The sequence below is a fragment of the Drosophila simulans genome, chromosome 3R, assembly GCF_016746395.2.
Source record: "Drosophila simulans strain w501 chromosome 3R, Prin_Dsim_3.1, whole genome shotgun sequence".
Classification (NCBI taxonomy): Eukaryota; Metazoa; Arthropoda; class Insecta; order Diptera; family Drosophilidae; genus Drosophila; species Drosophila simulans.
Window position 1 is genome coordinate 20,290,298 of NC_052523.2, and position 21,470 is coordinate 20,311,767.

The 21,470-nt window shown below is 41.0% G+C and overlaps 2 protein-coding genes across 4 annotated transcripts in view; one reads left to right on the forward strand and one right to left on the reverse strand.

Annotated features, from left to right (window-relative positions):
• Window positions 1-788: 788 nt before the first annotated feature.
• LOC6729337 (structural maintenance of chromosomes protein 1A) lies at window positions 789-5,338 on the forward strand. The gene is made up of 11 exons (XM_016177365.3): window positions 789-1,328; window positions 1,384-1,532; window positions 1,591-1,759; window positions 1,818-2,840; window positions 2,903-3,472; window positions 3,539-3,794; window positions 3,849-4,153; window positions 4,209-4,309; window positions 4,376-4,879; window positions 4,940-5,117; window positions 5,179-5,338. Exons 1-11 carry the CDS (start codon window positions 930-932, stop codon window positions 5,239-5,241), a joined length of 3,717 nt encoding a protein of 1,238 aa, XP_016035978.1. The 5' UTR covers window positions 789-929; the 3' UTR covers window positions 5,242-5,338.
• A 966-nt stretch (window positions 5,339-6,304) lies between these two features.
• Window positions 6,305-21,470, reverse strand: part of LOC6729338 (eukaryotic translation initiation factor 4E type 2) — a 43,198-nt gene continuing 28,032 nt past the window's right edge. The window contains exons 3-4 of one of the 3 annotated variants that reach the window (XM_016174823.3): window positions 6,702-6,850; window positions 6,305-6,578 (exon numbers count right to left, since the gene is read on the reverse strand). In XM_016174823.3, coding sequence (XP_016035980.1) covers window positions 6,497-6,578; window positions 6,702-6,850 — 231 coding nt within the window. In that variant the 3' untranslated portion in view covers window positions 6,305-6,496. Of the gene's footprint in view, window positions 6,579-6,701; window positions 6,851-7,442; window positions 10,553-21,470 lie in introns of those variants that run through there. The other 2 variants (XM_002104619.4, XM_016174822.3) reach the window with 2 other exon arrangements.

A 21,470-nucleotide genomic window follows, 5' to 3' on the forward strand; every position in this document is an offset into this window, starting at 1 on the left:
TGTACTTCGCAGGGGAAATTGTCAGTTGAAAGGAGTAAAAGTTCAGGAAAATTCGAGAGCTACATATATTTTTTTTATTGCCATAGGTCAGCACTTTAAGTGGCCATTAAACTAAATTCGTATGCAAGCTATTTTTGGCTGATTTGCGTATTGATACGTTAAGCCATTCATATTTTTAGATTCTGTTTTTGTTTTATGTCTCTATAATTAAATGTGCATATTCCAATACACATATGTATTTTTCTTCTAATTGGAATATTTCCTCTGCAGAATATGACACACAATTAGATTAAAAGTTGAACACACTTTTCGAAACCTAATTATTTCAATTATTTAATTCCACAAATTTAAAGAATCGTGCTGATATAAATACAGGATATATAGAATAATTCGTAGATCGGCACAATCTTTAATGTGTTTATAAATAGCGAATTTTAAGATGCAAGACCAAATGCCAAGTGTGCATTATTAATATAAATATGAACATTTATAGATAATTATACATATCTAATATATACATATGTGTATAGTTCTGATTTCCATGACCTTTTGAAGGTCTATTATTAAAGATCCTGAAATGAAGAAAAAACCGTCGGAAAATACAGTGATGGTTGTTTTAAATCGAAAATGCCTTCGGTTTGCATATGCCCAAGATTATAAATTATTCATTAGTTTAAAAATGTTTTTGTTTACAAATTGCATTTTGTAAACAAAGGCGACCGATAATAATCGATTGTGTTTAATTTGAAATGGAAATTGACTATCGCTGATGTATCCAATCGATAGTTTGTCTTCTACGTCTTGCCATCTCTAGCGTCTGATATTGGTGGCGTTAGCCGGATACGGTCATACTGTCATAAGAGAAAAAAAATTTATTTCGCGCTCATATTGTTATTTTTCTTGGGTATTTGTTGCAACCGAGCGTGTGAATGACCGAAGAGGACGACGATGTGGCCCAAAGGGTGGCGACGGCGCCCGTCCGCAAGCCGGACGACGAGACGGCCTTCCTGGAGTACATCGAAATGGAGAACTTCAAGTCCTACCGCGGTCACATAGTTGTGGGTCCTCTGAAGCAATTCAACGCTGTTATTGGACCCAACGGATCAGGCAAGTCCAACTTCATGGATGCCATCAGTTTCGTGATGGGCGAGAAGACCAGCAGTTTGCGAGTAAAGCGCTTGAACGACCTCATCCATGGCTCCTCCATTGGCAAGCCCGTTTCCCGCAGTTGCTACGTGACCGCCAAGTTTGTGCTCAACGAGGAGCGCCACATGGACTTCCAGAGGGCTGTTATCGGCGGCTCCTCGGAATATCGCATCAATGGAGAGGTTCGTATTGACAACTAATCTACTTATTAGCCACTAAATCCTATCCCCCATTTAGAGCGTATCGAGCAGCACGTATTTGAACAAGCTGGAGAAGATTGGCATCAATGTGAAGGCCAAGAACTTTTTAGTATTCCAGGGAGCTGTGGAGAATATAGCCATGAAGACACCCAAGGAACGCACTGCTCTATTTGAGGAAATTAGCGGGTAAATTTTAATTGTTTGCCTAAAATCTTGATTTTTTAACCCGTGTTCACTTTTCCAGTTCTGGCCTGCTTAAGGATGACTATAATCGCCTCAAACAAGAAATGATTGTTGCCGAGGAAGAGACCCAGTTTACTTACCAAAAGAAGAAGGGCATCGCGGCGGAAAGAAAAGAGGCCAAACACGAGAAGATGGAAGCTGATCGCTACACTCGCCTGCAAAACGAATACGTATGACTCTGTATTTTGCCAACTGTATCCAATTAGTAACATCTTCTTATTGTTATAGAATGAAAAACAAGTGGAGTATCAACTGTTTAGGCTATTCCACGTGGAAAGGGACATCCGGAAGTTTACAAGCGATTTGGAGGTGAGGCAGCAGGAAGTTAAAGCAGTCGAACAGCGGAAAGAAGCCGCCGATGAAATCCTGCGCGAAAAGAAGAAAGACGCCGGAAAAATCACCCGAGATCTGGCCAAAATCGATCAGGAAATCAGAGAGTTTGAAACCCAGATGAACAAACGCAGGCCCCTTTACATCAAGGCCAAAGAGAAAGTTACCCACTGCAAGAAGAAGCTCATTTCCCTACAGAAGACTCTGGAAACTGCCAGGGAGGCGGACAATGCCCATCAGTCGGACATACGGAAACTGGAGAAGCAGCTGGCGGATGTGGAGGCCCTGAAAAAACGTTTTGAGGACGAGATCGAGAACGAGTCGCAGCGCCGCGGCAAAAGCGTTAACATGGAAGAGGGCCTTGTGCAAGAGTACGATCGCCTGAAGCAGGAGGCGGAAGCCACAGCTACGCAGTACCGTTCAGAGCTGGACTCGGTAAACCGGGAGCAAAAATCCGAACAGGACACGCTTGATGGGGAGACAAACCGTCGCGCCTCCGTAGAGGAGTCCTTCAAGAAGCTCACATTACAGCGCGAGGAAGCTGTAAAGCGTCGAGACAAACTGATGGATCACATCAAATCATCACAGGCTGCCTTGGAGGAACAGAACCGGATCAAGGACGAGCTCCGGCGAGATGTTGGCACATCCAAGGAGAAGATTGCCGAAAAGCAACGCGAATTGGAGGACGTACGCGATCAACTGGGCGATGCCAAAAGCGATAAGCACGAGGACGCTCGTAGGAAAAAGAAGCAGGAGGTGGTGGAGCTCTTCAAAAAACAAGTTCCCGGAGTGTACGACCGTATGATTAACATGTGTCAGCCCACGCACAAGCGCTACAATGTGGCCGTCACCAAAGTTTTGGGCAAGTTCATGGAAGCCATCATTGTGGACACTGAGAAGACGGCTCGACACTGTATTCAGGTGGGTTTCAGTTGATCAACTGGGCTTTACATATATATTAATATATTAAAATTCTTCTATAGATCTTGAAGGAGCAAATGCTGGAAGTGGAAACCTTCTTGCCCTTGGACTATCTGCAAGTGAAGCCTCTGAAGGAACGACTTCGTAACATCAGCGACCCGCGGAACGTGCGATTGGTTTTCGATGTACTAAAGTTTGAGCCTCAAGAGATCGAACGGGCTGTGCTCTTCGCCACAGGCAATGCTCTCGTCTGTGAGACTCCCGAGGACGCCATGAAAGTGGCCTACGAGATAGACCGATCACGTTTCGACGCTCTGGCTCTGGACGGAACATTCTACCAGAAATCGGGTCTCATATCTGGCGGTAGTCACGATCTGGCCCGCAAAGCCAAGCGATGGGACGAGAAGCACATGGCTCAGCTGAAAATGCAGAAGGAGCGCCTCCAAGAAGAGCTCAAGGAGCTGGTGAAAAAGTCACGTAAGCAGAGTGAGCTCGCCACTGTGGAGTCGCAGATCAAGGGTCTTGAAAACAGGCTTAAATATAGTATGGTCGATTTGGAGTCCTCCAAGAAGTCAATTAGTCAGTATGACAATCAGTTGCAGCAAGTCCAATCGCAGCTGGACGATTTTGGAGTGAGTTCCCCTTTCAAATGACAAAACTACACCTAATTTATAATCTTGTCTATCCTAATTTTGCAGCCCAAGATCCTTGAAATCGAACGTCGTATGCAAAACCGCGAGGAGCACATTCAGGAAATCAAAGAGAACATGAACAACGTGGAGGACAAAGTGTATGCATCTTTCTGCCGTCGCTTGGGCGTGAAGAACATACGACAGTACGAGGAGCGTGAGCTCGTCATGCAGCAAGAGCGAGCGCGTAAACGGGCTGAGTTCGAGCAGCAGATTGATTCCATAAACTCGCAGCTGGACTTCGAGAAACAGAAAGACACGAAAAGTAAGTATATAAAATAATATGCCTTTAAAGTGTTTAAAATACGTGCCTTCCCAGAAAACGTTGAGCGCTGGGAGCGCAGCGTGCAGGATGAGGAAGATGCCCTAGAGGGTCTCAAATTGGCTGAGGCACGCTATTTGAAGGAAATCGACGAGGATAAGGAGAAAATGGAAAAGTTCAAGCAAGACAAGCAGGCAAAGAAGCAAGCCGTGGATGACATGGAAGAGGACATATCTAAAGCCCGCAAGGATGTGGCAAACTTGGCCAAGGAGATCCATAACGTGGGCAGTCATTTATCTGCGGTAGAGTCTAAGATCGAGGCCAAGAAAAACGAACGACAGAACATATTGTTGCAAGCAAAAGTAAGTTGAAGTAATTATTTGGTAATTATTATTATTAGTATTATTCACTCTGTAGACCGATTGCATTGTGGTGCCACTGTCGCGCGGCTCGCTGGACGACGCTGTGCGACAAAGCGATCCAGATGTCCCATCCACATCTGCGGCAATGGAAAATATGTAAGTTTATTTAATCACCGCATAAAAAACAACTGAACTAAAGTACTTTATTGATTCATTTTTTAGTATTGAAGTGGATTATTCATCTCTACCACGAGAGTATACCAAGCTGAAGGATGACTCCGCTTTCAAAAAGACCCACGAATTGCTTCAAAAGGACCTGCAAAGCAAGCTGGACGTCTTGGAGCGCATACAGACGCCCAACATGAAGGCACTGCAGAAACTCGATGCCGTAACGGAAAAAGTGCAATCCACCAATGAGGAGTTCGAGAATGCGCGAAAGAAAGCAAAGAGGGCCAAGGCGGCATTTGAACGGGTTAAGAACGAGCGCTCCTCGCGCTTCGTTGCGTGTTGCCAGCACATATCGGACGCCATTGACGGTATCTACAAGAAATTGGCCCGCAACGAGGCAGCCCAGGCTTATATCGGTCCCGACAATCCCGAGGAACCATATCTGGATGGTATTAACTACAATTGTGTGGCGCCAGGCAAACGTTTCCAACCCATGAACAACTTGAGTGGTGGCGAAAAAACAATCGCAGCCTTGGCTCTGCTCTTCTCCACCCACAGGTATGCAGATATAATAACGTGCCACATGTTGAGAGCAAATATTAATATATTTTTATGCAGCTTTCATCCAGCGCCGTTCTTTGTCCTTGACGAGATTGATGCCGCTTTGGACAACACGAATATTGGTAAAGTCGCTTCGTATATAAGGGATCACACAACCAACCTGCAGACCATCGTCATTTCCCTGAAGGAAGAGTTCTATGGTCATGCTGATGCTCTTGTGGGCATTACGCCTGGGGTACGTACTCAACTGGTGTAAGTTTAGGCAAATCTAAATTTGGTTTACTATTGTCTTGCAGGAAGGCGACTGTCTCGTATCAAATGTTTACATAATGGACTTGACAACTTTCGAGGACACGTAAAGTTCATATGTCGGATGTATTTTAAGTCTTAGATGTAACTTTAAAGTAAATCTCGGGATTTCCAATTAATAAAGCCAGTAAATGTGTAGACGTACAATTTTTCAAACTATTCCATTGCACTCTAGTAACTCGACAATTATACTTACTTCAAAGAAAGATAGGAACCACTTAGATGTTTTGAAAATATGTTCTGCAACTTTAATAGTTTCCTTTATTTAGGCTTGCGTTGGTTGTACTGTACCGGAGAAATTTAAATGTGTTCGGATGTGTGAAATTATGGTTTGATTGATGGATGGATGGATGTTTTTGGTATATGTAAAACAACTGGGTTTTTGCTTTTAGTTTCAATTTTTAGTTTTTCTCTTTTTTTTTCTTCACGTAAAAAACTTTTTGTATTTCTTCAAGAACAAAAACAAACAATTTGATTATTCAGTTTCGGTTTGTATCATTAATTTAAAATAATCATTGCAAACAGATAAATATTGCATCGGCTAGTTAGTGTGTCAGTTTCATTGATTCATTATTAACTTTTGTGTGTTGGCTGCCTGCCGGCTATGGCGAAAATCGATAAGGCTACGGTTACAAGGGCACGCCTGTGGGAGATTGAGATAAGGTTTGGAAAACTAAGAAAAATAAAATAGGATCGATTAAGCCAGATTCGAGAGGCTTCAGGCTTCGGTTTCTGGGCAGTTAGTGGGACTCTGATTTTCTTTAATAGGGAATGCCTAATTTATACTTTATACATACGAACTAAAATGTTTATGGCGTTTCATATATACACACACACTTGTAAATACAAAGATTTGTCTCATTAGCGCTTAAATATTAATTTGCCTTTCTGTGGATTTGATCTTCGGGTTGTCCTCGTTCTCGATGCGGCATTCATGGTTGGTGTTTCGATTCCGTTGGGGATGATGATGTTCTTCCAGTGTGTCCAGGATGGTTCATTGTGCTTGCTGTTGGTGTAACTCGTGTCCTGTGCTGTCGATGAACTGTTGTGTCTGTTGCTGCTTTCACTACCGACCTATATTATCTGTTTGTGTAATTATTGTTTTTGTTTTTCTTTTGTTTATAGTTATTCACTGAATTTCAGCTTTTCAATGGGCCTTTATTACTGCAAATAAAGGAAGAAGAATAATGTTGGTTCTTTAATTGAAAGATCGTATGATGGCCACTGTTGGTTTCCCATCCCAAATTATTAATTAACTTTTAATTCACTCCACTAATATCTTGATAATCGAGTTGGGTTTTTGTATCATGATTTTCCGTATCTTGAATTAAAGCCGTATCGATTTCGATACAGATGGTTTCCCAGCTTATGATTTTGACGTCTCGGCCTGCGTATGGTACAGGTGGTATTCGAATTGCCAGATTAGTTAATTAGTTAATTTAGCGAAAATTCTCTAATAACTACAAGCTTGTCTAGTTGGCAGTTAAAGTATTACCTTCCGCATACTTACTTTGAAACATATTTAAGGCTATCACAGTGTATCTTATACTCCATTGCCGTTGTTAGAGGTATATTTAATATCCTGCGTAACGTATCACGGATACGTGTTGTACTGGTCATATCAGTGGCAGTCCGGTGCCATACTGCTAAGCTATCCTCCTGCGGGCGAAACGAAATATATAAGTTAGAAATAGTTAATTTAAATTATAGTTAATGAGCCGAGCAAACCATGCCATGTCGAGGGAGAATTGAGTAAGTAAAAACACCATTTATAGCTTTTTTTGTTTAATACTTTTTATTTCTCAATCAATATGTAAGGAAATCATTTCACACGTCTGACCAATTGGAAATGAAAAAATTATAATAATAATGGTAATAAGAAAACACACTTGATATTAACACAAAGGCAAATCTAATTTCTTAATTTAACTTTTGTTTTTTTTCATTTCGATTTTGTTTCTTTGCTGGTTTTTATTTTTAATTTGTTTTCACTTCTTTGTTTGCTGTTACTGTGCTCTTCACATATTACTTTCATCGGCTGCTGTTCCATGATTTTCTTTTTCTGCATTTATTAATCATACATTTCTTTATGTATAAGACTAACACTTAAGTATAATGTTGTTTTTTTTTTCATTACTTTTCATAATTAACTAAATTGTCTAAGAAGAGAGAAAATATATGATAATATGCAATTTGTTTTTGTTACGGATTTTTGTTGGTTTTTAATTAATTTTTTGTGGTTTTTTTTTTGCTTTTGTTATTATATTATTTAAACATTTTTAACAATTATGAGTATTTGCTCAAAAACTTGACTTGAACCGCTTTTTGTAGCATTTAGCGCGGCTTGGTTTCGTGTGGTTTTGTTAGTTGAATTTTGATTTCCTTTTAAGTAGGGTTTACTGTGGTGTTCGTGTGCGCACACAAAACTAATTTGTTTTACGCCACTAAGTTCGTCGCTCGCCTTCTCTCTTGTTCTTAAATGGATCGTTAGTTCGTATCGACTTTGTTTATATATACGCATATATAATGTTTATAATCGGTTTACATATGTGTGTATATATAGGTGTAGCATTACTTTTGTGTGGCTGTGTCAGTGTGGTGTTTTAAACGCTTGTTAAATTGCACATTGATATTTTAATATTTTGTAAATATTAAACTTTACTTCGTTTGGTTTCATTCTTTGCTAAATTATTTGGACTATCTTCGGTATATATGTTTGTATGTATGTATAATTTATATATATGCTAATTTGTAACTATAATTAAAATATATGTATAAATATTTATTCATGTTAGTTCTCGACTTTCTTGGTTGTTTTATCATACTTGGAAATATACTTTCATTATTGCTTCTTGAATATACATATGTGAATCCCGTTAAGTATTTACTTGTATGCGTTCGTCCTTTATTGTGATGGTGTTCGTGTGTGTATGTTTGTGTCTCTGTGTGTGGTTTCTCCATCATCCTGTTTGTCTTCGCTCTCTGATCCCGAATTGGTTTTCTTTTGCTTGTTATTGCCATCAGTTTTGGTTGCCGATTTCGCTGATTGCTGTCGTCTGAGTGCTGAGTAAAAATGCTTCGATATGCCTGGAATTATTGTTGCAATTGCTGCTCCCAATGCACGACACATCCACCAAAAATAATCATCAATCTATCAATTCAACATCGCGCTGAAGCCACTGCTTTTTATCTGTCCCTTTCGCTCTCCTGATCTCAAGCCATGTGTGTGAGTGCGTCTGCTTGTGTTTCGACTATTGCTGGCCTCTTCTGAAGGCTGCCTGCAAGTTGGCGTTGGCAACCCTACGCAAAACAGAGTTGCACGTAACGCTCTATTCCATTCCATTCGTTCCTTTTCCACCTCCACTGTTAATTTTTTTCTTTTTTGAATTTTATTCAATTTTAAAGTACAATTGCACGAGTGATTTTTGTTGCACTCGTCACTAAGAATATATATATATTTTTTTTGGTTTTTTTTCTGGCGGTTGTTATGGAAATTGATTTGATTTGTTACTAATTATTCATATATAGAGTTGTATATATATGCGTATGTATATATAAATAGTCCAAATTATGTTAATATTAAAATTCTAATTTTTATTAATTGAACTTTTGCGCTTAAATTTAGCATTTCATTTGTTATTATTTTCTAAGTTAATTTTTTTTCCTTTTTCGTTCACAATCAATAAATGATAAAATGAAACAAATTATAGAAAAATATATATAATTGTCTGTATTTATTGCGGAGCCAAAACTTATAAATAAATTAGACAAGAACTAAAGCTAAACATATAAATAACAAGACAACTAAATAATAGAACCTAGAAACTTCATTATTTTTAAGTTTGTATTTATTTTGTTTGGGTTTTGAGCTTGAGGATTGAAGAGACTCAAAATTCAATTCTTCGTATCGTTTTTTTTTCATGTAAATTTGATTTGATTGGTGAAAAGTGGAAGAAATGCGATTCAAGTAGAAAAACTAAAATGTTTTCTTCCTTTACTCTCGAAAATCGTATTAATATTATAGGTTAATTTCGTATTTTCCATCGTTTTCTCTCATTCAATATTTTACAAACATTTCGTGTCTGAGCGGGAGGGGTGCGTGCTTTTTTACAAGTTTAGAAACGAACACATTCACGTAGATATAGAATAACGAGTAGTGTGTGGGTTGCTCCCCTCCCCAGGGGTATATAGATATATCGATCTGAAGAATGCTGGGTAATAAGAAGAACACCAAGGCCCCGGCTTGAGTAGGTTGGTTTAAGGCCCAAAATGTTAGCTAGTCGAAGCCAAGCGCTCTTTTTATGTATACATAGAGAAGATATAGCACACACATAATAAATAACTGAAAGATTTTGAATGTGGGATTCTACGCTTTGCTTTATATACGCACAACATTTACATAGAATTTGTAATTTATATATGTATAATTGGTTTTTATATAATTAGGAATATGGGGTAGGTATTCTAAGTTTGAAAAATCATTTTACATATTCATTTTTAGTAGAAAAACGCAGTTTTATATCGTGTTTACAGCAAAGTTCTTTTGTTTTTTATCCGCTTTTCTTGCTATAATTTGTATTTATTATAATTTAAATTTAATTCGAAAAATCTACTTAGTGAAATTTGTTACGTTGGTTAACAGTTTTGTATATTTTTCATTTTTCTGCTTTACTTGCTTTAGGTTTCTTGTTAAAGATTCATTTATATATATAACATCACATTATAATAATTACTAATTAATAGATTTGCCCTCTGCTCTTTCGTCTCTTTGCTTTGTATTTCGTTTTTAATTTTACAATCATAGCATTTGCAAGATGCACACATATGAAGTTTCGTAATAAATATTAGATTTATGTTTACAACTTTCGGTTTTCCTGGGATAACCGCTGAATTTTAATCCAGCGTAGACCACAATAATAATTATAATGACTATTTACATGGAAAATTCAACGAATATAAACCTAACGATCTGATTTAGCATCTGGGTGTCCAAGTGTAGTTGTCTATAGGCCTATTGTTTCGCTTCTAAGTGGCAAATGGTTGTTACATGGCAACACGTGTTGGGGGCACAACGGGTTAAGGGTGGGCAAATTAAATTAGGCCCGGCACTTCCACTCCTTTTGTGCCACTGCCTCATTTACAGCAAATAAACTTGATGGAATTTAATTTGTGTGAACACCGAAAATGCTCCTCCGCCGCTCGTGGGATCCATTAATTTTGGCCCAGACCAGGACAGGCCTGTCTTAATTAGAGCCACCGCTTCGCCGCCGCTCCAAGGGATGAGGTGCGTCCTGGTGGCTACGTGACTCCAGGACTCCTTCGCTCATTTGTATGCATTGGCCGGCTGTGTTCGGTTTTTATCTAAAAGCGAGAAATGCACGGAAAAGTGTTAAATGATTATCAAAAACTGTAGTAGCTGCGGCAAATTGTTATACTCTCTCTACGCGTCTTCCAATGGGAAGCGTTGTAAACACGTCCTGGCAATGGCAATGCGATAAACGAGAAGCGGATATGGAATATCCGTACACGTGGGACAGTATTTGGTGCAGTACACTCGAAGAAAATGCATTTATAAAACGTGCTACCAAGAACACAACATGTCATTCTAGCTAGAATTCGTAGTAAATTTTGTGGCTTAGTGGGATTTCCGAATATATCCATATAACCTAGTAGTTATTTCCCATGTGCATGTGGCCAAAGGTTCAGCAACAGGAAGTGGAGCTCATGTCACCCAACCTCCCACCCAGCATTCACACCTCCGCCCCACAGAATCCTCCTGGCCTTGCCGCCACAACCTCCGTCCGCGCTCCTTGGCATTGTCTCTAGTCGAAGGCCAGATGATGGTGCTGGAATCACCGAACCACATAACGACAGACCGACCGACCAGAGAACGACTTTAGCCTCGAATGCCTTTTGCATGCGTGTGCGCCACTCAAGTGGCTCATTATGACCAGCTGCTCACAAATACCCAGACCACAGACGTGGACCTCACCCACCAGGACAGACCAGGAGGGCACACATTCATTCATCGCCTACTTGAAGTGCGGCGCGTGGTAGAATTTCATTAGAGCGATGGCGAACAACAAAATATATATACAAAAAAAAACATTTTCTATTTATTTAATTTGGCGTTAGGCAAGCAAGACGAAAACGTCAGAGAAACACTGGCCACTGGTCCTTGTCGTCTGGCTGATGACATCAGCTAGATTCGCGATATCCTGCCACCCACTGACCAGTCATCAAGCCACATCCCACACAGAGAAAAAAGCGGAGCATTATCAAAAAGGTTTCCTTACAAAAAACTCTTATTTAAGCTATTACAATACTTATTATAATTGCTCTAAAATCCAGTAAATATTGAAAAATATTCATTAGTTTACTTGACTACCTAAGCCTTTTCTCGCAGTGTGAAAATCGAGTAATTTGCGTCACAGCATTTTTTCCTGACCCACACAAATGTTTAAAAATAGTTGCCCTCCCACGAGTTCGCCATTCAATTGATCTCTCATTGTGAAGAGGATGAGGAGTCAGTCAAAAATAGAAAGGCATTAAATTCATTCATTTATCATTTCATTGCATGGCAATCGGGAACAGGTGATTTCCGTTGGATTAAATACTATTTAACACGACCTTGACACATAATAACTGGGTTAAGTATTCAATTACTTGGTGACCTAGAACCTCTCATTCATAACTGCTGTCAGTGGCAATTAAAGTTTGAGCACGTGTGGTTAGCCCAAAAACACACATTTTCCTTCCTTTCTAACTAGTTTTCGTTTATGTTGGCTTTTACTGCTGAAGGCTCATTAGAGAAATTTCTTGGTTTAATGGTCCTTGCAGAGACTTGCATTTGAAATCAACTGAATCTGCAGAAAGTATGAAACAAATGAATGCAGAAATCTGGCATTTTAGATGAAGTGAAAAGCTGCTTATATATATATATATATATATATATATATATATATTTATTTATTGTAATTACAGTACCATAAGTACTTGTATTTCAATAATCGACTCTTTGCATTTATCTGGTCTAGAGATTTACCCAATTATAAATATTTATCTGCCCAAAGGCAACAATATGCAAACGAAATAAATACCGCAAAATCAGGATAATTTGCTGCTATTTGCATGGTCCAAAACCACACTCACAGCCACGTACAAGGTGGGTGGGTGGATGCGATGTGTGTGGGTGGAAATGATATACATAAATCGCTGGGAATCAATTCGAAATGTCAAAAGGCAACGGCGGCTGAGCTGCTGCCATTTGGCGACTAGGCCTGAAATAGCAAGGGCCACCAGCGGCAAATTGAATTGATCCAGAGCCAAGCAGAAGGGGATTGGGTTGGATGGGATGGGTTGGGTTGGTTTGGGTTGGGTTATACCCAAGGCTGGCACTTAAAATCCGAGTGACGTGCCGGGCCCGACTAGGCTGTAAAAGCTAAAGCAGCGTCAGACAAGTCGGGAAAAGATGGAACCTACACTATACAGCCTCATCATCTAGACCCCACAGATTTCCCGATAACCCCGATGGCCATCGCTATTCCTCAATGCCGCCACCACTGACGCGACTGACTTTGACAGTATGACAGTTTAATTGAGGGACAGCTCCTACCAACCCACCGACCCACCGAACCACCCTACCAACCCAATAAGCCAATCCCCACTTCCGCGATTGCCCCGTTTCCTCTCTTTTCGAAAACAAAGGAAGCACAACAACGCGTTCAAAATGTATGCAAATTAGTTCGTCTCCCAGGGAGACATCTCCGGCGATTGGAGATTGAAGCGCAGCGGAGTCCGTGCGAAACTGTTTGCCTTTCTGGCCAGCAGCTCCTCTGGGAAGCAGGACAAAAATTTAAAATGTATGATTTCGGTTGAGTGAAGGTCGTCTAAACAGACCAGGAAAGAGCTAAATCAGGCAACTACTTCCGAAGTTAGAATACGTTTTGATTAAATATATATTACATGATTAATTCATTTCAGTTATTAACTTCAATAGGTAATTGCAAAGCAGTTCGTGAACACCACAGCTCCAATGAAATATTGCCCAGGCAAAGTTTAGGTGGTGAAATCCCAGGAGAATCCCTTCATCCCTCTCACTGCTTCTAATTTTAACTAAAATTTGTTTATGGAATTGCCAACAAGAGCGGCATGAAAAGCTGGCAAAGGGCACAGGGCACAGGGCACAGGGCACAGGGCACTTTTGTGTCGCCGTGGCAAGTTAATCGGTCAACTTCAGGCTGGCAAACGAGCAGCCCGAAACAAAAGGGCGCACAAAAGGCTGAGCGGGCGATAATGGTGGGAATTTTGATGGTCATCCATCAGCGAAACGAGACAGCAATGGAATGGACGGAGGGCACGAGAGCAGCGAGCGGAGCATTAGGACAAACCGCACCAGCAAATTGCCTGGACGAGCGAGATGTTGGCAAAGCAGCCGGCACAGGAGGACACGTGCTGTAACCCATAGCCCAATGTGCCGCTCACCTCCGGACTCGGCGCATGCTGGGGATTTTGTGGTCTCCGCCCGTCTCCGACCTTTCATTTCAGGTGGGCGGTGTGGGTTGTGTGTGTGAGTGTGTGTGTGTGTGGGCTGACTGGGGGACAGTTGACTATGAACTGCAGGTGACGGCACTGGGATTCCATCACTATTTATGTGGTTCGCTTACGCAAATCCCTCTCCTCGGAGAGGAGGAGCCCACCGGCTAGGCTGCAACCACGACGATGACTACGGGGGCGGTTGCATGGGTAATGCAGCATGTAACTCAATCAGGGGCGTGGCAGGACACACACCCCCGCACACCCACACGGCCACACATTGATTTCAGCTTGGAGAATGGATGCCTGGCTGCAAATTGAACCATCAAGGACTCTCTGCCCCCATTGCAAATTGCGTCCGACAGTCAACAATGGGAATAGGTGGTGATGTGGGTGGTGGTGGTGCACAAGGTTGCGCAGCGAGAGTAGCAACAGAAACTACACTGGCTATTGCTCATCTAGCTTTAATTGCTAATTTTGGAAGGTGTCCTTTAAGACTATATATATATATATATATATATATATATAATTCCCAAAACACGCCCTTCCTGGTATTTTAGCATTTGGAATACATTTAGCTTCGCTTATGGCTGCATACAAATAAAGTGTGTGGGTTGCAGATGCGCTCTGTCGCTCGCATATGCAAATTAGAGCAGGCAGCAGGCACGTTGTCCTCATCAACATCATCATCATCATCATCCTCATCCAGATTGTCGTCATCAGAACACATACATTTCGGAATTGCAGAGAGAATGTGGATGGATTTACATACATTTCTTTGCGCCTGCCATGCAGCGACAATCACATAATGGCCATAAGTGATGAGCAACCCACCTTCTGCCACATGCTCATCCTCCCTGCCTCCTGCACATCCTGCTGAATGCTCGGTCTCCATTGCCGTTAAAATGTATTGCCTGCTTATAGGCGCGTGCGGTTAAGTGACAGCGAAGGAGTAAGCAGCATGGTTGGATGGCTGGTTGGATCTCGGATGGGCTACAAACCAAGTACCAAGAGTACAGCTCGCCATTGGAGGTCACATAAAGTAGATACTGGCTACGTTTAAGCTAAGAAATATGGCGAAGTGAAACATTGTAATAGTAGATACTTTGTATCATTCCAAGTGCTATCCTATTCTTGAATACACATCTGATCAATAGTATTCTCTGTCATACCGTGCGTATACGTAATTTTATGTATCATATCCATTTATGCATATGTATCTTTATCTTTATTTGATTCCATGATATGCGCTTTTGAATATCCATTTCACTTGCCTTCCGCCCCAATTACTTGTGTGTGTGTCTCCAGCTCGGATTACCACTGTACTTGGGCGGTGCTCGAGTACTTGGCCAACTCCTTGTTTGTTGGCAAAGTGGCAGAGGAACCAAACAGAACAGGACGGGGCAGCAATACACAGAGATAAGATAGCCGGAGCAACGACAGCGGCGGGGATAAAAACAACTATCTGACAACAATGGTTGCTGCTGTCAGTGGCACACTCCACTCCACTCCACTCCACTCTGCACACACACCCACACCTTTTGCAATTTGCTGCCCCTATATTGTGGGTGGGTTTCTCCCACCTTCGCCATGGATGTGTAAACCAATTTTAACGGTTTAACTTACAGCTTATGCCCGGGTCCTTCGTGTGTTTTGGAGGAGTGTTTGTGTGTTGGCATTAAGCGTTTGGCCATGTTTGTTTACAATGGTCTTATGTTTGCACAAATGACGACGTCGCCCGTTGCCAGCCAAGCCAACTTGCCAAGTTGCTCCCCAGTTCGGACACAGCAGCAGCAGTTTGGAGGATCTGAGACTGGACGTGGGATCTGGGCACCCAGACCGTTGCCAAGTCAAGCGTTTCCCCTCTGGCGCTCTCCTAAATTTATGCATGAAAAGAAGAGGGAAAAGGAGCAAGCAGTGGCGTGTGTTTGTGACTTATTGTTATGCTGCCACTGTGCCCAATTTATGACTCGAGGTCGGAGGGACAAGCGACATTCTCAAAGCCACCCACAAGCCAAACACACAACATCGCATCCCATTCCATCCCAACCAGTTTTCCATTCCCACCGTTGCCCCTTAAAAATAGACAACTCGTGTGGGCTGGAATTCCCTTCCTGTCATCTTGATTTCATTGCCTCTCGGATGGGACAAATTCTATGCTAAATGGAATTCACACAGCCAAAAAAAAAGGGTCTCATTATTTAAAACGAGTATAAAACGCAGAGGTAGCTAATATTCGTGCAATATTTCACTCTTTTTTTTGGGTAATAAGTTATAGAGCTCAATGTGTAAAAAGAAACTGCCTCAAGCGAACTTATCTAAGTTTCTTAATCCTAATAGGCTCACCATTACGCAATACAAACGGGTAAATACATTTTGTATTCTCTCTGTGCACGGACTGAAAAGTTTCATGGCTCCACGAAACCTAGGGCACACATAAATACATGGACTTAGGCCCTGGGACTCGCTCGTTTCATCAACTCGAGCAGAACGACAAACGCACAGGGAGCAGCAGCAGTCGGAGTTGTCGAAAGGACTGATGGCGGCACATGGGCAGCGGGTTGGTGGGGATGGATGTTAGGATGGAGCAGAAGGACGAAGGCACTTGGGATTAAGCTGGCAGCGACTTAACTCTGCTGCTAAAGTTGAGGATTTTGAGTGGCGCCTGATGAAGCGGCGGACGTCGGCGGAGGCGTCTCCCGAAGCTTGAGCCCAGCTCATCCCAGCTCCTCCACCACTCGGCTCCTCATCACGCTGCTCCTTCATTAAAAGCTGCCAACTTATGCGATCTGATTTAAGCTGCTATCCTACGCTGCTTTATATATATACATATTTCTGAATATACACACATATATAATCCAGGGGGTGTATTTCAGCTCTTTGGATTTAGTCCAAGTGCGTGGGTGTGCTAAATTTAACCGAGTTAAATTTAATTGCAATCTGGAGCCAACTTTTGTTTGCAACTCTCTCTCTGAATTTCGTCCTGAGTTTGTTATTTTAAATTGGAATGCGTGGAAGTTGGTGCAAACTTTGCAGCTCAACCAATCTAAAACGAATGGATGCTATATATGTCACCAAAAATAAACTGATTAATGCAGATGGCATAAATCGATTTCAAGGATTTTGTAGTTTTTATTCGGGATACAAAGGACGACCGAGCAGGCCCCTTAAATATGCAGCACTAAATGTAAATTTGCTTTTTGTGCGCATTAGCACATTGCCCAAAATGGCGGGGGATGTGGGTTCTTCGGGTGGTGGCCAGTGGGTGGGTGTACGTGCGTGTAGTCAAGTGTTTGTTTGTTTAGCGTGCGACAATAAACAACAACAACAACAACAACAGCAGGGTGGTGGCAGCCAAATGAGCAAGCACAACAAAAGCACCACAGCAACCACAGGAGCTGGAAAAGCAACAGCAACAGCAGGAGCAGCAACTGCGAAGCTCCTTGTTGTCAAGTGGAGTTTAATTTATGTTCAGCCCTGAACGAACACCGAACCACCCGCCACCCAGCACCCACGACCCTCAGGCCAAACACCCACTGAGCTGAGCCCCCTGCTGGAAGCACCTCCTCGATGGCCACCACCTGACGCCATATTGGAGGCGCCTGTTCCAAGTTTCGCCTTCGCCTGCGCCTGTGTGCCCCGCCTTGCTTTTGGCGCTAACTTAATTTCCATTTCCAAATTTAGCACGTCCCACTGTGGGGTGGCGCCTCCACTTCGCCAGTTTGTCCACAGTTGCTCTCCATTTTGTTAATGCAAAGAGAAAAACTTTGGTCTCAACTCAATATTCAGCGAAACCTTATCAAACATAGTTTAAATTATTCAACAATTTTATTTATACAACATTAAGCAATATTTTTAATGTTGCCTTGCTAAGTTTAATATATGATTAGCATGTTTAAAGTTCATAGGCAGCGCTATATATATATTTATTGTTTTTGAAATAAGTAACCTATTTTAATTAGTTATTTCTGATTTCAAAAACGTATTTTTGTGAAGTGCAAGTTTCCTAGTAAAAAAAAAAGGACAAGGATCCAGAAAAAAGTGGAAAAATTTGAGTGGTAACGAAATCCAGCTCAACAAAATGAAACCAAAGACGAAAATAGCGAAACGTGAAGAATGTTAATCGGAATAAGTTTTGGCGAAAAACTTTCATTAGACACTTGGATAAGAAGGAAATTCTCAAGCTGATTGCTTGGCACCACCAACCACCACAAAACAAAAGCAGCAAAAAAGAAAAAAAACCATAAAAACCAAACTGACGTAATCAATGTTGGGGCAAGATCGTAAATAAGGAAATTCAAGTGCTGCCACGAATAAACTGGCTTTTTGTGTATTCAGACGAGTTTTTATTTGGAGCTTAGTTAACTATCTTTAAGAAAATGCGATGAAAATCTTTCACTAACTCACTTTATCTCCCTGTTTAAAGCCAAGCCATAAATTTCCTACCTCAGTTGTATGCCAAAATGATCGACTGACTGATTAGCATTAAACTTCGCCCAAAAGCCAGGGTGTCGGCGGTTTTGCGGGGTAATGGATGCGGTTCATTGTCCTTTTGTTGAACCAGCGCCACCAGCGCCCACAGATCCTTTACAATGGCTAAAACAGTAAGCCACTGTGACCCGTTCTAAACACAAAGGCCAATTATTTGGCTGGCAAACTGGCAAGGTGGAAATGCAGTGGGAAATTCAACAGCAGCTACGGCTCAATTACCTTGGCACAATGTGCTTAACTGCATAGAACTAAGACGTGGAATTGCACAGAGAGAAATATGCAGGTAATTGATGCTTGACAAATATTATACTATTCTAGGAATGCATTTAATAAGAAGGGATATTGATAGAAATCTCTAAAATGGGCATTACTTTATGTTCTGCCATAAAATAAAGATTGAAAGGGCTCAACAAGTTCCTCACTTGACTATATAGTATATGTTTTATTTCCTCCCACCATTGATGGTTTTACAAGCAATTTTTCAGTTTCAGTTCGGTTTTACGATGTGTACACAACAATCTGTGCCCCGAATTGGGGCCATCCCCTATTAGGGGATCCATGGAGAAAGAGGAACCCATCCCTATATGGCCAACTGTAGTCGAGTCGAGTGCACATGTTAGACGCACGTATTTACAACATATTTTTTCAGCTTCTCCAACGCCTTCTCTTCTTTTTTTTTATATTTTTTTTTTATTTCAGCCCAAGCTGTTGCTATTTGCGTTGCGGCGACTGTGTGTGTTTGCCATTCAGACATCGGCACGTATTATATAAGCAGGCTGGCTGGCAACTATACACATTTACGATATACGTTCGTACCATATACTGTGAAATTCCCAGCCAGCCGAAGAACAAAAGAGTGAATCTTTACAACGGCGTTGCGAAATAAATTCTGGCCAACTGAAATCCGTAGGGAGTTGAATGGCTGACCTCTGCGCGCTCCAAACCCTTTTGGGGGTGGCAAATTTCAGCCCATCGCATTTTGCATGCAACCCGCCGATCGGGGCTAATGCAATCAAGTGGGCGTGGTCAGCAAATAGCTGGTGCAAAAAAATAACAAAAAATCGATGCCTCGTCACGCAGGAGAACACTCTTTTTTTTTTTTCGCAGTCACCGCAAACAAATTGAAATGCAAACTACACAAAATTGTCGCTGTATTGGCTGCCGTGCTGGGAAAAAGAGGTCAGTGGGTGGGCTTTGGTGGATCTAGATAGGGAATATATATATACATATCTAAAACGCTTGTCAAACTCAAAAGCGCGTCGAAAATTTAACAATTACCCGCAGCGGTTGAACTATAAATTTGGTTTATTTTATAAAATTAGAAATTTATCGAGAGAATTGAACAAAGGCCATCTAAATTGAAATATTTATTGAAATATACAACCTCTTTGGGAACATAAAGCAAAATTTAATCTTTCGTAGATTAATTCTAGAATTATATCCAGTGCTTTTTGCCAGCTTACACTATTTTATATGCTGTGGAAATCAAAAGGATTAGAGTACAGCAAATCCCATGCTCAAAGGTTCTATAAAAAGAGTGATTAGAGCGACTTTCTCTTTATGAGTGACGTAGACATTTAAGCCGACAAAAGTGCAAACATACAAACACACGAGGCACAGATGGCCAAATCTATCTGCACGTGACGGATGCACTGTTTACACTGCACTCTAATTGACTCGCCTGCTGGTCAGGAGCAGCAGAGATGGCTACACTGGACAAAAACATTGAACTTCAAAGGTTTAATAATATGATATAATTTGATCAACTTCTGATATTAACTTTAAATACTAGATTGTTTTTGTTTTAATTGTTAAATACATTTTTGTTTTAAATTCATAGCTTCATTCCAATTTCTCTCAGTGCTGCATTTACTCCGATGACAGGCAACATGTGCTGAGCAATTTAAAACACTCGTCTGCGACTTTGTAAATTATTTAAAGCGCAAATTCGTCAGTCAGCAAGTGTAAAAATGTGGAGTTGGAAATAGAACTATCAAACTGAAAGGAGGACAGGGAAAACAAGACTTTTTATACTAAAGTCATGTTTCACTTCAATCTTTTAAATATTTAGACTAGCAGAAAAGACTATGGAATGTGAAATACCCTAAAACAATGACAAGGCGACTGACAGACACTCGCTGGTTGTCAGCATTCATGAATACATCACGCGCGCCCCCATTTATGCAGTGTTTATTTGCACACCCAAGCACACACACCACTTACACACACACTCACTTACACTGGCACAAATGAGGGGGCGGTAGTAAATATTTCAGGGCAACATTGCTCTTGTTTCGCTCATTTTTCGCATTATTTGCAGATGGCAGAAGCTACGGAAGGACGAAAGGACAAAAGTACCGACCGACGGGAATTATTAAAATGAGACTGCAAATATGCCCGCATTGGCGTTAAATTGCACAAGGCACAAAAACAAAGAGCCGCACAAAAGTTGCCATTAAGAAGCGAAAACTACCACAAATTGCCATCAACTGGCGCCCAACTGTCCGCTGAACAAAGGAATTTAAATGAATCGTTCGAATGCCAGAAGGATAACGCAAAAAAGAGGGGATAATTCGGAGAGAATTAAATTAATATGCATATGAGTAATGCCAGTTACGCATTTTCACTGCTATTCTGAAGAATAAAACTTTATGAATGATGATTTCATGCTAAATATGAAATATACTGATGAATTGCAATGGATTCGAGGAATCATTAAAGTTTATTACTTGTAAATTATGCAGTTACTGAAATTAAAAAACCATAAACTACTGCGCTGGAAAAAAACATGCAAGACCAGAAAGATTGTAAGTAAAAAGATGCCTCAATTGACACATTTTTCCTCAGTGTATCTAGATAGCATGACTTGCAAGAGTAAAGTAGAGACAACAAGTTATTGCAACTAGCTAAATATAATTACAATGACCAGAGTCAATTGCTAGTGGTTTCTAAAGCTTGGGAATGAGTCAAAATGATTCACCGGAAGACGACAATTAGCACAGCGAAAGGTGTGAATATTTTAAAAACACTCACCCAAAAAAAAAAGAAAAACATGCAATATATCAATTTATTATCTACCGACACCGTTTGACGTCATAGAAAATTTTCCCTTCTAAAGCTGATAGGCAAACAAATTTGCATAAATTTTATCGTTTCAGGAACAGATGCATACGCAATCGGTTAACTGCAGTATAAACACTAACTAACAAAGGCAAAGTGCATGGGTTTAATAAATAATTGGCTGCGATTCTGT